This window comes from Aspergillus steynii (genome assembly GCF_002849105.1).
Source record: "Aspergillus steynii IBT 23096 chromosome Unknown P170scaffold_3, whole genome shotgun sequence".
Taxonomy (NCBI): Eukaryota; Fungi; Ascomycota; class Eurotiomycetes; order Eurotiales; family Aspergillaceae; genus Aspergillus; species Aspergillus steynii.
In genome coordinates, this window is record NW_020194400.1 from 972,382 (window position 1) to 989,624 (window position 17,243).

The window sequence follows — 17,243 nt, forward strand, 5'->3', positions numbered from 1 at the left end:
GAATCATCATCACAATGGCTGGTTCCAACTTCTAACACGTCAAGAACTACTCGCCGATCCGTCAGACGAGCTCCTGCGAGCTCTCCGGATGAAGATAGGCGTATGACGTCTCACAGCCTCCATTGTGGGATTCCATCTTGGCCGCCCCCGACTTTAAGCTCGACGCTCGTAAATACGCATGGCTTAACTCCGACGACCTCCGGTTCTGACAAGCCACGCAGAGATATTTGGAATTCATGTTTCTTTGTCTTGAGGGTTTATCTAGAGTGATATATCCCATCTAGTTATCTTCTAATTATTAACTAGTGCCTTTCCCTATCTTGACTTCCCCATCCTGCCCTCCTACTACTAAATACAACCACCATGGGCGGCTCATTCCCAGGATTTCTATACCGCCAGCTCACCTTCTGCCCCAAACCATTGCCCTCCACGGTGAACCTCCAGGGCCAAACTGCCATCGTCACAGGTGGTAATGTCGGACTAGGCCTCGAAGCTGCTAAGCAGCTAACCGCCCGAGGGTTGAGCCGTCTCATTATAGCCGTCCGCACCGTTTCCAAGGGCGAGACCGCAAGGGAGGAGATTCTTCGCGAAAATCCCTCCTCTGGCTGCGAGATTGGGGTCTGGCAGCTGGACCAGGAGTCGTTTGAGAGTATGCAAGCGTTTGGAGAGCGTGCTCGGGCTCTGGACCGGTTGGATATTGTTATCTTATCTGCTGGCGTGAAGATGCTGGAGTATAGCAAGTCTAAGACGGGACATGAGACGCATGTTCAGGTTGGTTATCTCTCTCCCCTTCTGTCTCTCTCGCCGGTCGTGACGTCGACACTCCAAAACCAGCAATGATATACTAATAACCCAACAGGTAAACCACCTCGGCACCGCCCTCCTCTCCCTCCTCCTCCTCGCCCCATTACAAAAAACAGCTACAGAACGAGGATCTGCACCCCGCCTCACAATCGTCACCTCGGAAGTCCACTTCTGGAGCAAGCTCCCCGAGAAAGACGCACCCAACATGCTCTCTCGACTCGACGACCCCGACTCGTTCGGATCCGGCATGGACCGTTACAACACCAGCAAGCTCCTGAATGTGCTGTGGCTGCGCGAGCTGTCCAGGCGCACCGGCCCCGATGTCGTCGTCAATGGCGTAAACCCAGGTCTCTGTGCGAGCTCCTTGCATCGGTCGGACTCTACGCCGGGGAAGGAGCAGTTCAATAAAGTCTTTGCGTGGAGTCCGGCGCAGGGTGGGCATTGTTTGGTTGATGCGGCGGTACGGCATCAAGATGATAGGGGGGCTTATATTAGTGAGCAGACGGTTAAGAAGTAAGAATCCTTCTCCCCCTCCCCTTCTTTCCTCTTCTTGCTGCCTTGTTCCTATTGCTATGTTCAAGGAGACATGCTAAGACCTGTCAACCATAGACCGTCCCCGCTCGTCCTGTCAAAGGAGGGCGAGAAGGCCCAGGTAGAGCTGTGGGATGAGACCATTGCCCTGCTGAAAGAGGCTGTTCCTGGCGTGGATTTGCTTGGGGGTCTCGTTGCATGATTTGGATAGGGAGAATCGATTGACCTGTTATACTGTGATGATCAGCGATTTGATATGGTTTGTTTGTTTATGTTGTTATTGCTCATGTCTACGGTTTAACATATCCCTTCTTCGTGACTGGTACACGGTTCCTTCGATCGTTAAGAGTTTATAGAGTACCCATGTAGAGCCAAGTTAACAGGCCTTCTGCGTAGCATCTCGCATGAACCGACAGGCCGTGTCAGGGAGCATGATCAAGACGTATAGTGACCTGACATTCCGGATGTGCATTATCATATTCATGTCCTCATGTAGGATGCAGTCCGAAATAAGCAAGAACTCCAAAAAGAAAATAGGATATGGAGACCCGATTTGCCCCGGAAATAAGGACACAGGACCAAAGGGAGAAAAAAAAAGAAAACAAAAAGTTATGACAAGAGTGGGATTCGAACCCACGCCCCTTTCGAGACTAGGAATATTCGTGTGAATATGTAAGATCAGATACCTGACCCTAGCGCCTTAGACCGCTCGGCCATCTTGCCTGTTGATATGTTTTGCGGTTCAGTTTTGACACTATGTTCCTAATTGGTACTACCCTGTCAAGCATGTGTTGTATAGAGTCCTCTGTGTTACTGAATTGAAGATTTCATTCCCTGTTATTTTCGTTAATGCTGTATAGTACGTAAGGACGTATATTCATGCTATTTATGCGGTTATTTATCTGGTATAGCTCCATTGCTGTTTGAATGTTGGTTGTTCTTTGCGTCGGAGGGTATGCCGCAGTATATATTCATGTTGTTGAAGTCTACCCGACTTACTACTTACGGTCATGGTTGTCGATTTCCAACCCACATCAGGGCATTGCTCATCTACCTGCTTCCATATCCTAGACATCATTAACCCATCTTATATCCAGCACGTCAACATAAAAGTCTGACCAGTAGATAACATGCAAACAAGGCAGCAGCACCGCACCAGACTCCCACTAATACTCAACTACAATCACACCAAAACTGATCTCAAATGCCTATTCAAGCGGCTCTTTATTGGCGTATACATGCAGCACTACCTATAACCCAGAACAGATTACTCGTCATCACTCTCCTCTTCGCTCTCCTCGTCACTATCCTCCTCCTCGTCCGCAGTAGCCAACCACTGGATGAACTTCGTCGCCTGCTCCTTGATCACCTTCATCTCGTTGCTGCTGCTGGATCGCTCGTCAGCCCACCACTGCTCAAACGTTTCTTCCTCAAGAAGCTCCATCTGGTAAAGGTCGCTGCACAGGACGACGAAGAATGAGTCCTTGGGCGGGCGGCTCGCTAGCTCCTGCTGCAAGAGAAGGAGGAGGTCGACCTGGTCGGGTTTCTTGTCGGAGTCGCGGTCGAACAACGCCCGCTCCACGATCTCCTGGTACTTGCCGAAGACGTCCGCGATGGCGTCGCTGGCGCTCTTTCCGCCGGCTATCAGCTCGGGGATGCGGCGCATGAACGCCGACGACACGGCCCGCCGGACGTGGTTGTCGGAGGCGTTGGCGGTCATTCGAAGACTGACCAGCTCGAGCTGCACGACGTCCGATGTGATGCCTTCCCGCAGACTGTCGTAAACGCTGACGGCGGCGTCGTGGACGAAGTTTTCGCCGTTCTCGTCCTCGTCCTCGGAGTCACTGTATCCGGTGCGGGATCCGGCGTAGTCTGAGATCTCGGAGGATAGGGTTGAGATGGACTCTGTGGAGAGAGAAAGGTTTGCCATGTTGTAAACTGTGAGGTGAGTGTTAGCGGGTGTCTGTGGGATTGAGAGGGATGAGGCGTGTTAGAGGAAACATACCCAAGCCAGACGAAGCATTGCTTTCGTCGTCAGAATCATCTTCATCTTCGTAAGGGACATATTCGTAACCTTCCCCGTCCTTGCCAACGACTGCCGGGTCACTGGCCGGCACAACTCCGTCTTCCTCCCTGGGAGCCTTCGTGATGCGCTTTCCTTCGCTGACGGTAGTTCCGTCGGCGATTTTCACCCCATACGAGAGAAGGACGCCGGACTCGATCATACAGTCTTTGCCCACAGCCACGTTGTCAGCGAGAACAGCCTGGCGAATAGTCGTCCCGTCTCCAATCACCGCCCCATCCCAGATGTAGGCACCATCCAACGTGACATTCTTGCCAATCTTGCAGTTACGCCCAAGAACCGTGTTCTTGACAGTCGACTTGTCTCCTATGCTCGTGCCCTGTCCTATCACTGTCCGTCGACCAATAACACACGAGCGAGCCAACGTGACCCCTTGCTCTTGATACAGGTACCCCTTCCGCAGATCGTAGGTATGGCCGGCAAGAAGATTCGTGTCGGGACAAAGAGGGTATGCCCATCTCGAGATGACGTCCCTGCTCACAGCATCGTAGGCCTTCAGATTCCTCACCCGCGCCGCGTAGTGGTCCTTGATGATATGCGTGTGGATCGTCTTTCCGTTCAGCTCGTAATCCTTCAGAACACCGAACAAGAACTGCTTTCGCGGGGTCTGGTAGTCGAAACTATCGGACCACAAGCTCAGCACGTCGGGAGTGCAAATGTCGATGTTGCAGTCGATGAGATCCTGGCGAATGTCAAGCTCCCGGTGCGTCAGGATAATTTCCGAGTCGATATTCAAACGTGACGACTCCGACGAATGGTGGTCGATCTCCTCATAATGAAGGCAGCGGTCCTTCGTAGGATCCACAACGAAGACAGGCGACACGGAAGTGGACTTCGTGCGGTGGTTTCTGCCGGCTTCCCGCAGGATCATCGTCATGATGGCGTTCTTGTCTTTCTCCCGACGAGCACGATGCTTGGCCAAGGCGCCTTCAATCGGCATGTTGCTGATCACATCGCCACTCACAACGATAAAGTCACCGGTGATAAGATGCTTCCCGTCAAGATCACGCATGACATCTCCGACGGACGTAGATGTGGATTTTAGGAAATTCAACTGTTTGAAGGGCGACGAGAGCGATCGCCATTTCGATGCACTGGGGTTATCCATGTCAGTCGCACAAGCCCAAAGCATCATACAACGCAAGAACAAGAGGACTCCACATACTTGATGTACTTCTCCAGCTGGTCGGAGTGAGCACCGCCGTATAGGAAGACATCCTCAACTCCCGCGTTGGCAAGGAACTCAAGCGTGTATTCGATCAAGGGGGTGTTTGCCAGAGGCAAGAGACACTGTTGATCACCAAGCATCAGCCTCCAGATTTTCCATAGCACCGATATCGATCCCCGCTATCCTCCGTCCCAAAGTGATTGTTCCACCACAGCAATACGTACCCGAGGTGTATCAAGGGTGAACGGCTCAAATCTCGTCTCGAAGGTATCCGCAAGGACCTAGAGCATATCACAAGTTAACCATCAGAGCTTCGTACCATCTCCACCACCATGCGACGATTCATGATATCAACTCCCCCCCCCACCTCTCATCCCACCAAATAGGACGCGATGAACGTACAACAGCCTGCAGTGTCTCCTCTACCTCCTCCGCCGCATTCCCTCTTTGCTTCGAGGAGTTTCCTCCCTTTTTCGGACCCATTGGCTAAACGCGAAGACGTCGTCAGCCAGCTATCACCAGAGAAAACAAAGAACCGACTCGCGACTCACATCGGGTTGATAAAGATAACTATGCGCCCCGCACCTCACAGATCAAAGAAAGACCGACAAATGAATGAGACGAGAATGCCCACTGCCTGAGCCAGACAGAATCAAAACCTGCGTGCGAAAAAAGGCCGTGCCGAACAACTTCCCAGAGCCCTCAAAGCGTAGAAAGGCACAAAAAAAACTCCGCCAAGCCCATCGATCCAACGGAGTCATACATCCCACCCGGGAGTTTTTGTCTGTTTGCGCTGTTTGCTCCGTTTGAGCCCCGCGCCACGGACCAGCCCCTATCACGTGACCCACGTGACCGCGAGCCTCAGCCACAGGTGGGAGGTTCCAGCCGCAAAGAGTCCAGAACATCAGGCAAGGCCTGGGCCCTCCTGGAACTGGGGAATAATATCCCTTGTCCAGGCACCGCCGGTCTAGAACGCTGACGATGATCGGACCAGCCCTGAATTACCCCCCTCGACCCTGGCATTCAGGCAGTTCGGAAGAATGGAGGGTCGGGAAAAGCTTTGATTGCGACGACGGAGTACTACCCACCGGGATGCCGTCAGGATGCGTGCGTGTCCGTCCGTCGGTGTCTGCGTATGGATAATTGCTCCCTGCCTATTATTGACATCTACGGAGCATCGGTAGTCCTTAAAATGCAGACAGAACTCAGTTGCATAAAGTTTTTTTTGGGTTGCATTCTGTATGTACATGTATAGATAGAGCGGGATTGCCGTGAACCCAATCAGGTAATGAACATCAAATTGTAGTAGTAATCTGTCAAATCAGATTGCGCAAAAAATGCCAGGAAAAAGAAGCAGGACACCGTAATGATCAGAAGGAACAATTTGAAGAAAACCCTCGACAGTAGGGGTGTACATATCAAAAACCTTTCACTGAAAAAAAATCACCGGTTTCGATGCTACCCTCAAATATAAATAAAACACGACCAAACAACCTGACACAAGGAGTATTCGCAGGAAGAAGTAAAGCAGCGCAAAGAAATGATCAACACAAAATGCAGGCAGCTAGATTTCCCCGCAAACGCCAATATATGTCGAAGAACAACCGCCGCCCCCACAAACAAGATAACGAGAATATCATACGACTCAAGTTTCATTAGGAATATATGAGATTCGTCAAACGGGAAGACAGGATGGTAATGAGGTTACAATGTAGCAGATGAGTGAGGGAGAGATCAGCTTCCGAGAGAGAGAATGGAAAATATACAATGAGAAGATATAGCGTGCTTTAGCCAGTCCGCGTCGCCTGCACGGGATTGACCATCGGCTGGGGTGGGTGCGCATAGACACGCGGACGTTTAGCCATATTGGGGCTTTCGGCGGCGCTGGACATGTCCGAGACTGGTCGTCGCGGTTGAGGGCGTGCTGCTGCGGCGGCGGCGGCCGCCGCAGGGATTGCGACGGGAGCGGCGGTGGGATATTGAACTCCGTTTTGGTCCACGGCGTACGCAGCAGGGGCCGGGGTGGCAGGAACGTATTGACTAGGAACCTGCTGAAGATTTGGATGGACCGCGGGCATGCCCTGAAACTGGCCGGGAGACTGCCAGTTGCTCATCGACGCTGCGGGAGACTGGCCCGGGGAGCTGTCCTCCTTGACCGATTGACCTGCCGAGCTTTGAGCGGCCATTGTGACTGCTGCCGGTGCGGCCTGCTGGGCCTCTATGCCCGGCGGCATGGTCTTCAAGTGAACCAGGTGCTTCTCTAGCATGTCGAGAAGGCTCTTTCGTGTGAACGGTTTGGGAAGTACGTCGTCCATTCCTGGTCACAAAATTTGTCAGTCGGATAGCCTAGAATTCCAGTACACATGTTCCATACCGTGCTGGAAATATAATTGAATGTCATCACTTCGGATGTTGGAGGTCATGGCGATAATGGGAGTTCGATCGAATTGGCGGATCAGATGACAGGCAGAAACACCGTCCAAGTTTGGCATGATGATATCCATCAGAATCAGATCGTATTTGGAGCCGTCCTGAATCTTGTTTACAGCCTCGAGTCCGTCAAACTGCGTCACCGTTAGTAGGGGAACTACGCCCGTATCTCCCGGTCAGTGTGGCCTACCGCAGTATCAATAACACACGAGAACGAGTAAAGGAATTTCCCACCGATCTGGCGGCACGTCGCATCGTCCTCCACAAGCAAGATCTGGGGGTTGCGCATCCAGCCAGGGTCGACATTCGTGCTCTTTTTCCGGTTGTCAGGGAACTGCCGTCGGCTCTCGTCGATCTCTTGCTTGGGAGGCATTGGGTAGGGGACGTTGTTGACATGGTCGCTATACATGGGATCGATTCCATTCGTTGCGCCGACAGGATAGACCACGGGCTCGATCTCGCCGTTCATCTTGGGATACACCAGGGCAGGGTTTGCACCCGCCGCGGTGGGCGGACGCACCACGCCGTTTCGCGGGGCCGCTTCGAGCGAAGGGGTGGACACGACGGGAACGGTTTTAGGCGGCTCGCCGGCGGATTCGAGACCGGTGAGATTGAATTGGATTTCGGCATTCATATCGTTGAGAAGTTTCGAGGCATGCTGCAAGGGGGACGAGGGCTCATCGTCCATCGACGCCACCTGGGAAGGGCTCATAGTCGAGCCGCTCTGGCCCTGGGCCGGGAAGGGCGCGGACGCTTTGCTGTCGCGCCTTTGACGAGCATCCACCGAGAGGAGGTAAGTCATAACCTGGTGGATCACATGTTCGTGGTTCAGGACCGTCTTCTGCACCCTCATCAACTCCTGCAGCATTAGCTGGTGATCCACCGTCAACTGCGCATAGCGATCGGAAAGGTGTTGGATTTGTTGTTGTTGCGCCACGATCTGTTGGTTCAGGAGATCGATCTGCTGCGTCGGAACCGAGTCATCGTTGCTTTGGGCCTGCTTGCGAGGGGCTGGCGCCTTCCGTCGAATGTTATCGAGCGATTCCTTGCTGTTTGCCCGAAACTCGGGGTGCTTAAACTCCCACGCCTAGATTCCTGGTCAGAAGCCAATTTCGCGTCCCGAGGCGACCGGAGCCTTACATTCTGCCCGTACGGCGACTGTCCGTTCTCCTCGTTATTCTGTCTCACTTTGTGGAAATCGTATTTGTTCAACTGTCGTACGAAACTGGCGAAGTTGCTGTGTTTGAAGTGTTTGGGCAGGATGGTCTTGGTGAATTTCTCGCACTGCGGTCGGTCGGGCGGGTTAGCCGGGGAGGGATTGCGATGGCGGATTCCGCGGCGAGGGGCGCATTACCTCCAAGACCACAAAACTATCCCCCTCATCGCCCCAACGCACGATTTCGGCGTATGAGGGGTCTTCCAGCATTCTTGAAGGCCAACCACGTCAGTCATCATTGGTCCAGCGGGCGCACGAGGCCACCGAATAGATTAAGCGAGAACGAGCAAACGGCTAAGGCGGGTCGGGGAGCGAGCCAGGATGGGAGGGGGTGGGAGAACAAGGGGAAAGGAGAGGCAAGAGAGAGAGGGCGGGCTCACTTGTAAAGCTTTCGCACCTAGAAGAGACGGCATGTTAGCAAGACGGTGGACGACGGTAGCACAAGAAAAGTAAAAAACAGTCCAAGCATCGAGAAATAAAGACGGATCGTCATGGGACAAGAGCAACAACGTCGCGGGCGGCACGTACAAAATCGCTGGAGTTGCCCGCCGGGGCGGTGTTGGTCGAGGTCTGGCCACCGTCCATCGTGGGCTAGATGGGTCGCGACCGATCGAACAAGCAACAGGCTCACGTCGCAGAACTTCGAGAACCCCGAGGGCGGCAGAGTCTGGGGGGATCGGAGTTCCAGGGAATCTGGCGATCGACACGAAGGGCAGAGGAAATCCGAATAATAATAAAGATAGTCGGTTTACTGGAACACAAAGAAAGAAAAAATCGATAAAGATGAAAAATTTTGGGGGGGGGGGAGGGAGGTGAGGTAACAAAAAGAGCGCGCGAGAGATGGGGTGCAGCGAAAAGAGGCTAACCAAAAATAAAATTAGAAAATCCCAAAGGAAAATAAAATGCCAAAGATGCTGCCCTAAAAGATGGGAGGTTTGGAGGCAACGGGGCACAAGTCGAGATTCAGGCGAGAACCAGGACTGCAGGCGAGGGCGAGGGCGAGAGCCAGAGGAACGGTCGTCAGATGCGTGTCGGTCGAAAACAGTTGGGTAATGACAATGTCCGTTGAGGATAGGAATTAATGGGTTTGACGATGAATGGTTCGGTGCCAGAGTGGGACGGCGTGGATGGTTCGAAGGCGCTGCGTTCTTCCGCGGGTCGCCCTCTCGCGCAGCCACAACGGTCTTTTTTCCCTGGTCGCTCGTTTCTTATCTATCGGTGTTTTGTCTTGTCTTGTCTCGTCTCGTCTCCGATTTGACTTTCCTTTCTGTTCCTTTCGTTCTTTGTTCGCTGGAGTCACCTCCGGTCGGTTTGACTTTCCCACGTAAGGAGAGCAGGGAGCGGGATGGAGGCAAATTCCAAAAAAAGGAGAAGATTCGAAGGGTTAGAGAGAATTACGGGCGCATCGGGCCCGGGAATGTCAGTGCGCTCGACGGTGCAGATGCGATGCAGGAAAAGCCAGGCGATGGAGGGGAGGCGAGCGATGGGGATAGGCTGCGTCGCACTCGAAGGAGGGGCTCGCCTGTTCAAGTAGCTTGGATGGGATCATCGTGGAGAGCCCGATCACTAGACGGTTGGCGGTCTGTCTACTCTACTCCGGAGTACTCCCTAGTAACTACCGAGTTATTCATAACTAAGAACTAGTAGGTTTGGCTTTACGCAGTACCACTTCACGCCCTGAGTTGAGTTGGAGTTGGTTTCCACGAATCTCCGGCCTCAGTTCTGGGTTGACAGACTCTACTTACGGTATCTGAAGAAGATGGATACTTCAGATGGAGACTGACCCTGCCTACTTGGTCCAACAGTACATCGTACATCAGTCCAGCGACTAATCGGCGTTACTAATGTAAAATGCCCCGGCTCATCCCTAGGCGATCCGTCTGTCGCATGCAGGCAGAATGGCCAATGCCTCGGGCAGACGACGTCGCAGCGGTCGATCGTTTATCATCTATCATTCGGTCGACTCCTATTCGGGTCTCTTCGTGGGATTTCAGATTTCGGGGTGGATTTAATTTTAGTAGGGGAGCACCGATGCGCCACATCTCGGGGATCGCCCTATAATTGCCATCCTCCGGTAGGGCATGGACTGCCTAAGAGCAGGGGGTTGCTATTATTATTCCGACTATTAGGAATCCGGGATCACTGTCAGTGTCCGGAGTATAGTAAGTCGGATTCCGTGCTATTACTGTGACCCTGAGTCCTCAGTATTAATATTAAGGTCCTAAAGACCTCGATTTACTCCGTCTCTCCGGAAGGGTGGATCAGGCCAACTGCACGGCGATGTCAATCCTTTCTCTTCTCATCGTCACCCCCGGTACATGTGCCGAAGCCTTTCCCCTCCGAACTACGGAGAAGGATTTGAGTTGTTTCAACTTTCAGGTTGGGGAATTACATCCGGCTCCAACGGTCGTGGCGCCGACACAGAGAATCATGACTCGAGCTAAAATTCCCCAACATCCGGGATGAGAGCTCTCGATCCCATGGGACGCAAATGTCAGGCCGGCCCATGCTAGGTACGACGAAGCTAGCTCCATGTGGACATCCGGGAGGGAGCCGCGTTACTACAGGTACATACGCAGTAGTACGCCGTGGTCGACGGTCTCCATGTGGGAAAATTCGAATCAACGTAGGACCAGGACAACTCAGATTTGAGGTGGCATCCTCCAGGCTCACGTTCTGCAAATTGACGTGCGGTCGCTGCAGCCGAGAGGGCCGATGACGACATAAACCTCCGAAGCTCCTCCGCCGGCCAACCAGCGGTCGCTCCACCAGGTACCCTTCCTGTGCGACCCTCACACCTCATCCCGTTCCAGTCTCTGAAGCTCAGCTCTCTTTCCTTCCCGCTGCATCTGCCATTGGACCCTTTCCCATCTACCCAACTCTGTCGTCCCACCATGTTCGCTGCTCGCCGTTTCACTGCCGTCCCGCGCGCTCTGTCGCAGCGGTCGCTGTTCCACAGCACTGCGCCCGCGTTCGTTCAGAAGGGCGACGCCATCCCCGATCTCGACGTCTTGGTCGAGGACTCCCCCGGCAACAAGGTCAACCTGGCTAAGGAGCTGCAAGGAAAGGGTGTCATCGTTGGCGTTCCCGCCGCTTTCAGTGCGTATCAGTCTTCCATGCCCCTGCGAGCGAAGAGAATCGACAAGGAAAAAGATAAAACATCCCGGACGGACGAGCTGACTGTCAATCCTCAGGCCCCGCCTGCTCTGCCAGCCATGTGCCGGGATTCATCAACCACCCCAAGCTGAAGGAGGCCGGCAAGGTGTTCGTCGTCGCAGTCAATGACCCGTTTGTGTAAGTTCCCGATCGCCTTTCTTTGTCCCCCTCCATCCCCCCTGCGCCCTGTCAACTCAAATACGCTGACTGTCTCAAACAGGACCAAGGCCTGGGCCACGAGCCTGGACCCCTCCGGCAAGAGTGGTGTAAGTGACCGTCTCCCGCGAATGCGACCCGAGATGATCTTCGCATCCTGATTACTGACATGGTCGCGTCAGATCCGCTTCCTGGGTGACCCCACTGCCAAGTTCTCCGAGGCCCTCGACGTGCTCTTCGACAGCACCTCTATCTTCGGCAACCAGCGCAGCAAGCGGTACGCCCTGCTCGTCGAGAACGGAAAGGTCAAGGAGGCTTTCGTCGAGCCTGACAACGCCGGTCTGAATGGTATGGGTCCCCTACAAGATCTTGGAGAGCGTCGCAAATTGACTAACCTGGAATTGACAGTTTCCGCCGCCGAGAAGGTTCTGGGCTAAATGGAACTAAAGCCGAATCAAGATCATATAGTAATGTAAAGCTAGGAAATCAATGTGAAACAAGATAATTTGTTATATTTCTATTTCCACCAACCATCGTTCGGCATCCCGAAATGCCATGGTCGAATGCGCAAGGCAATATACAATTGAGTAACCTTCCAAACGCCGGGGCATGCTACCGAACAGCACGCATATTCCTAGAATATACCAACTCGGAATTTTAGAGCCGCATTATTATAAAAAGCAAACATTAGATTTCCTCCCAAGCCCTCCGAATCGAATCTAGGCGCCCTGCTGCAGAGCCTGCCACTGCTCCGGGGTGTAGCATTTCGGCGTCCAGGCGTGGATCGCAGCGATCTCGGCCTTCAGAGCGGCGTTCACCAAGCGATGGCGGGCAAGCATGGTCTTCTTCTCGAATTGGGGGGACACGATAATCGCCTGGAAGGCTTGGCCACAGCCACCTGTATAATACCCGATACGTTAGCTTCATCGTCCATTTCTATAACTATATTAAACCACCCAGTATCAAAGTAGAAGAAAAAAAAAATATGACGGGGGTTCGTCATACCCGACAGGTCCTCGATCTCAACATGCTGTGCCTGCAACTGCTCGATCAATTTGCCCTTCAGCGAATCGGCAGTGACGCCGGAGGTAGCATCCGCCATGGCTGCGTTTACGGCGGCGGAGGAGCGCGCAGAGATGGAAAAGGGCGAGATCTTCTGGTGGACGGGAGTGCGGAGAAGGTATCGGCAGCTTCTGCTCAACAAAGCGGTGGTGCGGAAGTACATCAAGCGTGGTGGTAGAGGGGGTTGTGAGGAAAGGGTGAACGGGGGGTGTCGCTGCGACTATGTAGTCTGGAGATGAATCACACCGGAAGATCCAAAGCCGTGTGGTGCAAGAAGTTTCGGCCTGATTGAGATGAGGATTTGCGGACTGTCGAGAGAGGGAAACGGAATGGATAATTAATCATCATCGGGTACCGTACGGTAACAGCGACTGTAACGGCGGTACCGGCTGAGGCTGACAATGCCGGTCCTTGTGATTTGGTCACCTGCCGCTGTGGCTGGAGATTGTGGCGTCAGCTTGTTTCTTATTTCTCGGGGGAGCGGGTGGGGGTGTTTTTCCTAACGTCAATTCTCCAACGGTTCGATATCTTCATTCCCCAAGGAATTGACTAGACTCCGTCTCCGATCTCCTTCTATGAACCCCCTCTTCAGTCGCCTTCCCCGTCTCTACTCGACAATGGCTGCTTCGTTCCCCGCTTCCTCGTCGCCGTACACGCGGGCGGTGGTGAGCTCCATGCGCAAGCTGTATGCTTTCCTCGCCCTGCATGATGGCCTTGATGGCGCATGCACCATTGCAATGATCTGATGCGGTCCTGACTATCTCGGCAGCTACCCCGAATCACTAGCAGAGAAGAGCTTCGACAACACGGGTCGTATGTGAGCTTCGTTGGTCCACAAATGATACACTGCCCTGCAGCATGACGTACTGATCTCTTTCTCTCCGCAGTCCTCCTCGAAGCACCCTTCAATCATGAGCGACGACAGAGAAACTCCGTCCTCCTAGCCATTGACCTTACCAAGGCGGTTGCCGACGAGGCGATTGCCCGCAAGGACTCGGTAGTGGTCGCATATCGTATGCACCGTTCCCACCATCACGCATCCATCCGTCCACGCGACCAACTGACCAACGATCCCCCCTCTCAGATCCGATCATCTTCCGCGGACTCAAGTCCCTCACCCTGAACGACTCCCAGCAACAATCCCTCCTCCGACTCGCCCAAGCCGGCATCAGCGTCTACTCGCCGCACACCGCCGTCGACGCCACCCCCGGCGGCATGGCCGACTGGCTCTGCGACATCGTCACGGGCGCCATCGCCCCCTCCACCGACTCGACTCCCGCTATCCAGAAGTCCTCGTCCACCCAATACTCCCAGCCCGCCTTCCCCCAACCGGGCACCGTCCGCCCCGCCTCCGCCGAACCCCACGTCCGAACCACCATCCACCCCTCCCCGCCGCCGGTCCCCGAGGGCATGGAATCCGCCGGCATGGGCCGCCTCGTCACCTTCGACACGCCGCAGCCCCTGACCGCCGTCGTGGACCGCATCGCCCAGGGCACCGGCCACCCCGGCGGCATCCCCATTGCCATCCCGCAGTCCGCCTCCGTGGACACCATGAAGATCCGCACCGTGGGTGTCTGCCCAGGCTCCGGGTCGAGTGTCCTGCTGAAGGCGCCCGGCGGCATCCCCGACCTTCTGTTCACCGGCGAGCTGAGCCACCATGAAGCGTTGGCGGCGGTCGAGCGCGGCTCGGTGGTGGTGGCGCTGGCGCACTCGAACACCGAGCGCGGGTACCTCCATGCGGTGATGCGCGAGAAGCTGGCCGATGCCGTGCAGAAGGAGTGGGAAGTGACTCGGTCCGAGGGGCTCCGGACGCTGGGCGACGGCTCGCAGGATGGTACCGGGGTTGTGGACGCGTTGCAGAAGGCTTACGGCGATGCGGAGAGCTTTGTGGATGTGAGCGAGCGGGATCGGGACCCGTATGGGATCATGATCCGACATGTTTGATTCATCTCGATCAACCATCTCAACGATTGAGAACAGGTAAATAAGAAAGAAAAAAAGGTCCTTCAGCACTGGATTCAAAACAGCGCAAAGACCAAAACATCAACCAAAATAAATGAAAAACACTATGTACAGACAGAAATCAAAAAAATCTAGTACTTTGATGATCCAGTGATCAACCCAACTCAACTTAACAACACCCGAATCTCTCCCGTAGTCCTAGGGAACAGTCTCCTCAATCCCCACTCCTTCTCCTCTCCATCGGTCTCACTCTCCCCGTCCTCCTGGCTCTCACTCTCCGCGCCATCATCACTACCCTTGTCCGCTCTCGTGACATCAACCTTCCCAGTCGCCTCATCCGCGCCGATGATCATGCCCTCCACGAACTCGAAGTCGCGACAGAACGCCTCCACCGCCTCCTCGGTGACGCTCTTCACGAAGGTGGCGCTGCGCACGTACTTCAGGTTATCGGTTGCGTCCATCAGGGCGGAGGGCAGGAAATCATCCAGCTGCTGGCTGATGGCGATCAGCGCCTCGGGCTGGAAGGCCGGGAGGGTGGCGATGTCGGCGATGTTAGGGGCCTGGCTCTGCTGCTGCTGGTCGGGCTTCGCGGCCGACGAGGAGGGCGAGAACGGCTCCAGGGCGGTCAGTAGGACTTGCAGGCCTGAGGCGTCGAGGAGGTAGCGGTGTTGGATTTCGAGGAGGTCCATGCGGAGGGTGGAGAGGGTGGTGGAGAGCGGGTTCAGATGCGTCGCGCTGGCAAAAGAGTATCCGGAGATGGAGGAGCGTGCGGTCAGATGGATGTTGGTTAGGTAGATGGCGCGCCGAGTAGCGTCTGGGAGGTCGTTGGCGGACGATTTGGCCAGGTCGAGGAAGGGGTCGAGAGCGGCACGCAGAACGGGCGTGAAGCGGTTTTCGGCCTGCGATTCGTCGGCGCCGATCGAGGCTTCGTGGGTTTTCATGAGGGAGGTCAGGACCTCAAGGGCGTCTAGAAGGAATTCGGGCGTGGAGAGATCGTCCGGAGGAGCCAGCGCGGTGTGATCGGTTGAGAGCTGGGTGATCTCCTCGCGCATGAGATGCTCGAAGTGGCCGAGTGTGAACTTTTCCAATGTCTCGAGGAGTTCTGCTAGGTTGGAGCCGGAGCCTAGGAGCTTCGAAAATGTCGCCCGGTAGAAAGACAGTAGATTCACGACTTTGTAGCAAGTGACTGGGTCGTCGTGGCCTTGGATAACCAGCTCGACGCGCTGACGCAGGGACCGCGAAACTCCAATGAGATCCCGGTTGACGAGATCGCTGAGAGCCTTGTGTCCGTCGAAAGTGACCTCCTCGTTTTCGTCGATGCGAGACCACGGCTCACTGCTCAGTCCGGCCTGGATGCCTCGTGCGAGCTCTTCGCCGTCGGCCACAAAGAGAGCCTCCAAGGCTTCTCGCTCCGATACAGTTGTGGAATGCACCCATGCCAGCATGTCGCCAATGTACCGCAGAGGGTCGTGTGCAGAGAATTCGATGGGCTTCACGTTACGGTCGCCTGCGGTGCCCGACACGGCATCGGTCAGCGCATAGTGGAAGGCATCGGATAGAACGTAGTCGCGCGCCTCCGCAAAGAAATCCAGACAGCTGTGGAATAGACTGGGTCGCTCCGCCAGCACCCGGAGAGCTCGTCGGATCGAGCTACTGATCCGGGGGTCCTCGAGATTCAAGGATCCAAACTCCTTCTGGATCCACTTGTAGAGTTTCTGGTAAGCTGAATTGAGATTCCTCGAGCTCTTTTCCATGAGCTCTAGACCCAATCTCTGGTTCTCTCCGCCGAGCAGAACCTCGCAGTCGCGGTGGACCTGTTTCACTCGCCCAAGTACGTCGAAGAACCGATCATCGATAGGCTCCTCCGCCGAAGTTAATATTATCAACTCCTCATCCGACACAATGAAGTGTTTCGCGAACGCATCGAGCAATTGCTGCTTTGTCTCGGCTTCCTTCTTCTGGTTCATCAGCGCGGACGCCTCCTCCAGAACGGGCGTTGTGTCCTGTCTCGCTAGAACAATATGCTTGCGCATTTCCTCGCATGTTTGGTTCAGACTCGTGATTACGCTTCCAATCCGTTGTAATTGCTGCCACACAGTCAAGTATCAGTGCATGTCCCGTTGAATTCCTCAAAATTGGTCCCGCGACAAATCTTACCTCCGCGACTTTCCCAAAATCTCGCACAATCTCCGCATTGCTATCGACCACCTCCTTCTGCACATCCAGCCGCAGCTGTCTCCTAACTTCCGCAGTATTATGCACTCCGCGGAGACTGAGGGTCTCCAGCGCGTCGCGGATATCGGAGTCCGCATACGAGGCCGAGAGTACACTTGTCAGCCGATTAGACAAGGCATTGGACCGCTGATTCGGCGGCAAGAGCGGAGAGCCGGCCGGGGAAGGCGTACGAGTCGAGGCATGGCTCGAGACAGCTCCGGGAGGGAAATAGCTCGCCATGGAGGGCCGGTGCGTGTCGGACGCTGGTGGATGCGAAAGGTGGTCAATAAAGGCGGAGGCGGAAAGAAGTCGGAGAATCTCCCGCCGCCTTTGTTTTCGGTGGAGTTCATCCACCCTCGCTCTTTCTACGCTGCACTAGGCGGTCTATTGGGTTTGCCTTTCGACTTCAGCCTCGTATTTCTCTACTCATAGATCTAGTTTCTCGATCTTTACTTTTATTC

General features: G+C 54.6%; 7 protein-coding genes and 1 non-coding gene across 8 annotated transcripts; 3 read left to right on the top strand and 5 right to left on the bottom strand.

Moving 5' to 3' along the window:
- Nucleotides 1–227: 227 nt before the first annotated feature.
- On the top strand, nt 228–1,655 carry P170DRAFT_454803 (dehydrogenase). Its single transcript, XM_024851476.1, has 3 exons — nt 228–771; nt 860–1,317; nt 1,414–1,655. Exons 1-3 carry the CDS (start codon nt 364–366, stop codon nt 1,535–1,537), a joined length of 990 nt encoding a protein of 329 aa, XP_024705520.1. The 5' UTR covers nt 228–363; the 3' UTR covers nt 1,538–1,655.
- A 292-nt stretch (nt 1,656–1,947) lies between these two features.
- Nucleotides 1,948–2,058, bottom strand: P170DRAFT_t85. The gene has a single exon. It is a non-coding gene; the product is annotated as a tRNA-Leu (tRNA).
- Nucleotides 2,059–2,416: 358 nt separating this feature from the next.
- P170DRAFT_463481 (translation initiation factor eIF2B catalytic subunit epsilon) lies at nt 2,417–5,343 on the bottom strand. Its single transcript, XM_024852172.1, has 6 exons — nt 5,138–5,343; nt 4,989–5,072; nt 4,811–4,867; nt 4,584–4,708; nt 3,341–4,512; nt 2,417–3,273 (listed from the first exon to the last, which is right to left on the bottom strand). The coding sequence occupies exons 2-6, from the start codon at nt 5,067–5,069 to the stop codon at nt 2,603–2,605; spliced, it is 2,106 nt and encodes a 701-aa protein (XP_024705521.1). The 5' UTR covers nt 5,070–5,072; nt 5,138–5,343; the 3' UTR covers nt 2,417–2,602.
- Nucleotides 5,344–6,373: 1,030 nt separating this feature from the next.
- Nucleotides 6,374–8,817, bottom strand: skn7 (putative stress response transcription factor SrrA/Skn7; the record flags this gene model as incomplete). Its single annotated transcript, XM_024850724.1, has 7 exons — nt 6,374–6,903; nt 6,961–7,150; nt 7,207–8,103; nt 8,157–8,300; nt 8,371–8,443; nt 8,613–8,629; nt 8,761–8,817. The coding sequence occupies 7 exons, from the start codon at nt 8,815–8,817 to the stop codon at nt 6,374–6,376; spliced, it is 1,908 nt and encodes a 635-aa protein (XP_024705522.1).
- A 2,309-nt stretch (nt 8,818–11,126) lies between these two features.
- On the top strand, nt 11,127–11,981 carry P170DRAFT_424636 (peroxiredoxin family protein; the record flags this gene model as incomplete). Its single annotated transcript, XM_024847583.1, has 5 exons — nt 11,127–11,331; nt 11,427–11,526; nt 11,609–11,654; nt 11,727–11,892; nt 11,953–11,981. 5 exons carry the CDS (start codon nt 11,127–11,129, stop codon nt 11,979–11,981), a joined length of 546 nt encoding a protein of 181 aa, XP_024705523.1.
- Nucleotides 11,982–12,057: 76 nt separating this feature from the next.
- Nucleotides 12,058–12,903, bottom strand: P170DRAFT_380705 (BolA family protein). The gene is made up of 2 exons (XM_024845539.1): nt 12,550–12,903; nt 12,058–12,442 (listed from the first exon to the last, which is right to left on the bottom strand). Exons 1-2 carry the CDS (start codon nt 12,767–12,769, stop codon nt 12,264–12,266), a joined length of 399 nt encoding a protein of 132 aa, XP_024705524.1. The 5' UTR covers nt 12,770–12,903; the 3' UTR covers nt 12,058–12,263.
- A 222-nt stretch (nt 12,904–13,125) lies between these two features.
- Nucleotides 13,126–14,713, top strand: P170DRAFT_380707 (Nif3-like dinuclear metal center hexameric protein). Its single transcript, XM_024845540.1, has 4 exons — nt 13,126–13,291; nt 13,376–13,419; nt 13,494–13,619; nt 13,691–14,713. Exons 1-4 carry the CDS (start codon nt 13,182–13,184, stop codon nt 14,548–14,550), a joined length of 1,140 nt encoding a protein of 379 aa, XP_024705525.1. The 5' UTR covers nt 13,126–13,181; the 3' UTR covers nt 14,551–14,713.
- On the bottom strand, nt 14,525–17,048 carry cog6 (Golgi transport complex subunit COG6). Its single transcript, XM_024846566.1, has 2 exons — nt 16,726–17,048; nt 14,525–16,655 (listed from the first exon to the last, which is right to left on the bottom strand). Exons 1-2 carry the CDS (start codon nt 17,020–17,022, stop codon nt 14,733–14,735), a joined length of 2,220 nt encoding a protein of 739 aa, XP_024705526.1. The 5' UTR covers nt 17,023–17,048; the 3' UTR covers nt 14,525–14,732.
- Nucleotides 17,049–17,243: the final 195 nt, after the last annotated feature.

What these genes read in the sequence shown, in the direction of transcription:
- P170DRAFT_454803 (XM_024851476.1), top strand. Translation starts at nt 364, where the DNA reads ATGGGCGGCTCATTCCCAGGATTTCTATACCGCCAGCTCACCTTCTGC. An exon ending in GACATGAGACGCATGTTCAG is followed by an intron (nt 772 to 859) that starts GTTGGTTATCTC and finishes ATAACCCAACAG; the next exon opens with GTAAACCACCTCGGCACCGC. An exon ending in AGTGAGCAGACGGTTAAGAA is followed by an intron (nt 1,318 to 1,413) that starts GTAAGAATCCTT and finishes TGTCAACCATAG; the next exon opens with ACCGTCCCCGCTCGTCCTGT.
- P170DRAFT_463481 (XM_024852172.1), bottom strand. Translation starts at nt 5,069, where the DNA reads ATGGGTCCGAAAAAGGGAGGAAACTCCTCGAAGCAAAGAGGGAATGCG. An exon ending in TCACCCTTGATACACCTCGG is followed by an intron (nt 4,709 to 4,810) that starts GTACGTATTGCT and finishes GGTGATCAACAG; the next exon opens with TGTCTCTTGCCTCTGGCAAA. An exon ending in CAATGCTTCGTCTGGCTTGG is followed by an intron (nt 3,274 to 3,340) that starts GTATGTTTCCTC and finishes CTCACCTCACAG; the next exon opens with TTTACAACATGGCAAACCTT.
- P170DRAFT_380705 (XM_024845539.1), bottom strand. Translation starts at nt 12,769, where the DNA reads ATGTACTTCCGCACCACCGCTTTGTTGAGCAGAAGCTGCCGATACCTT. An exon ending in TGAGATCGAGGACCTGTCGG is followed by an intron (nt 12,443 to 12,549) that starts GTATGACGAACC and finishes GGTATTATACAG; the next exon opens with GTGGCTGTGGCCAAGCCTTC.
- P170DRAFT_380707 (XM_024845540.1), top strand. Translation starts at nt 13,182, where the DNA reads ATGAACCCCCTCTTCAGTCGCCTTCCCCGTCTCTACTCGACAATGGCT. An exon ending in GTGAGCTCCATGCGCAAGCT is followed by an intron (nt 13,292 to 13,375) that starts GTATGCTTTCCT and finishes CTATCTCGGCAG; the next exon opens with CTACCCCGAATCACTAGCAG. An exon ending in GAGCTTCGACAACACGGGTC is followed by an intron (nt 13,420 to 13,493) that starts GTATGTGAGCTT and finishes TTCTCTCCGCAG; the next exon opens with TCCTCCTCGAAGCACCCTTC.
- cog6 (XM_024846566.1), bottom strand. Translation starts at nt 17,022, where the DNA reads ATGGCGAGCTATTTCCCTCCCGGAGCTGTCTCGAGCCATGCCTCGACT. An exon ending in ATTTTGGGAAAGTCGCGGAG is followed by an intron (nt 16,656 to 16,725) that starts GTAAGATTTGTC and finishes ACTGTGTGGCAG; the next exon opens with CAATTACAACGGATTGGAAG.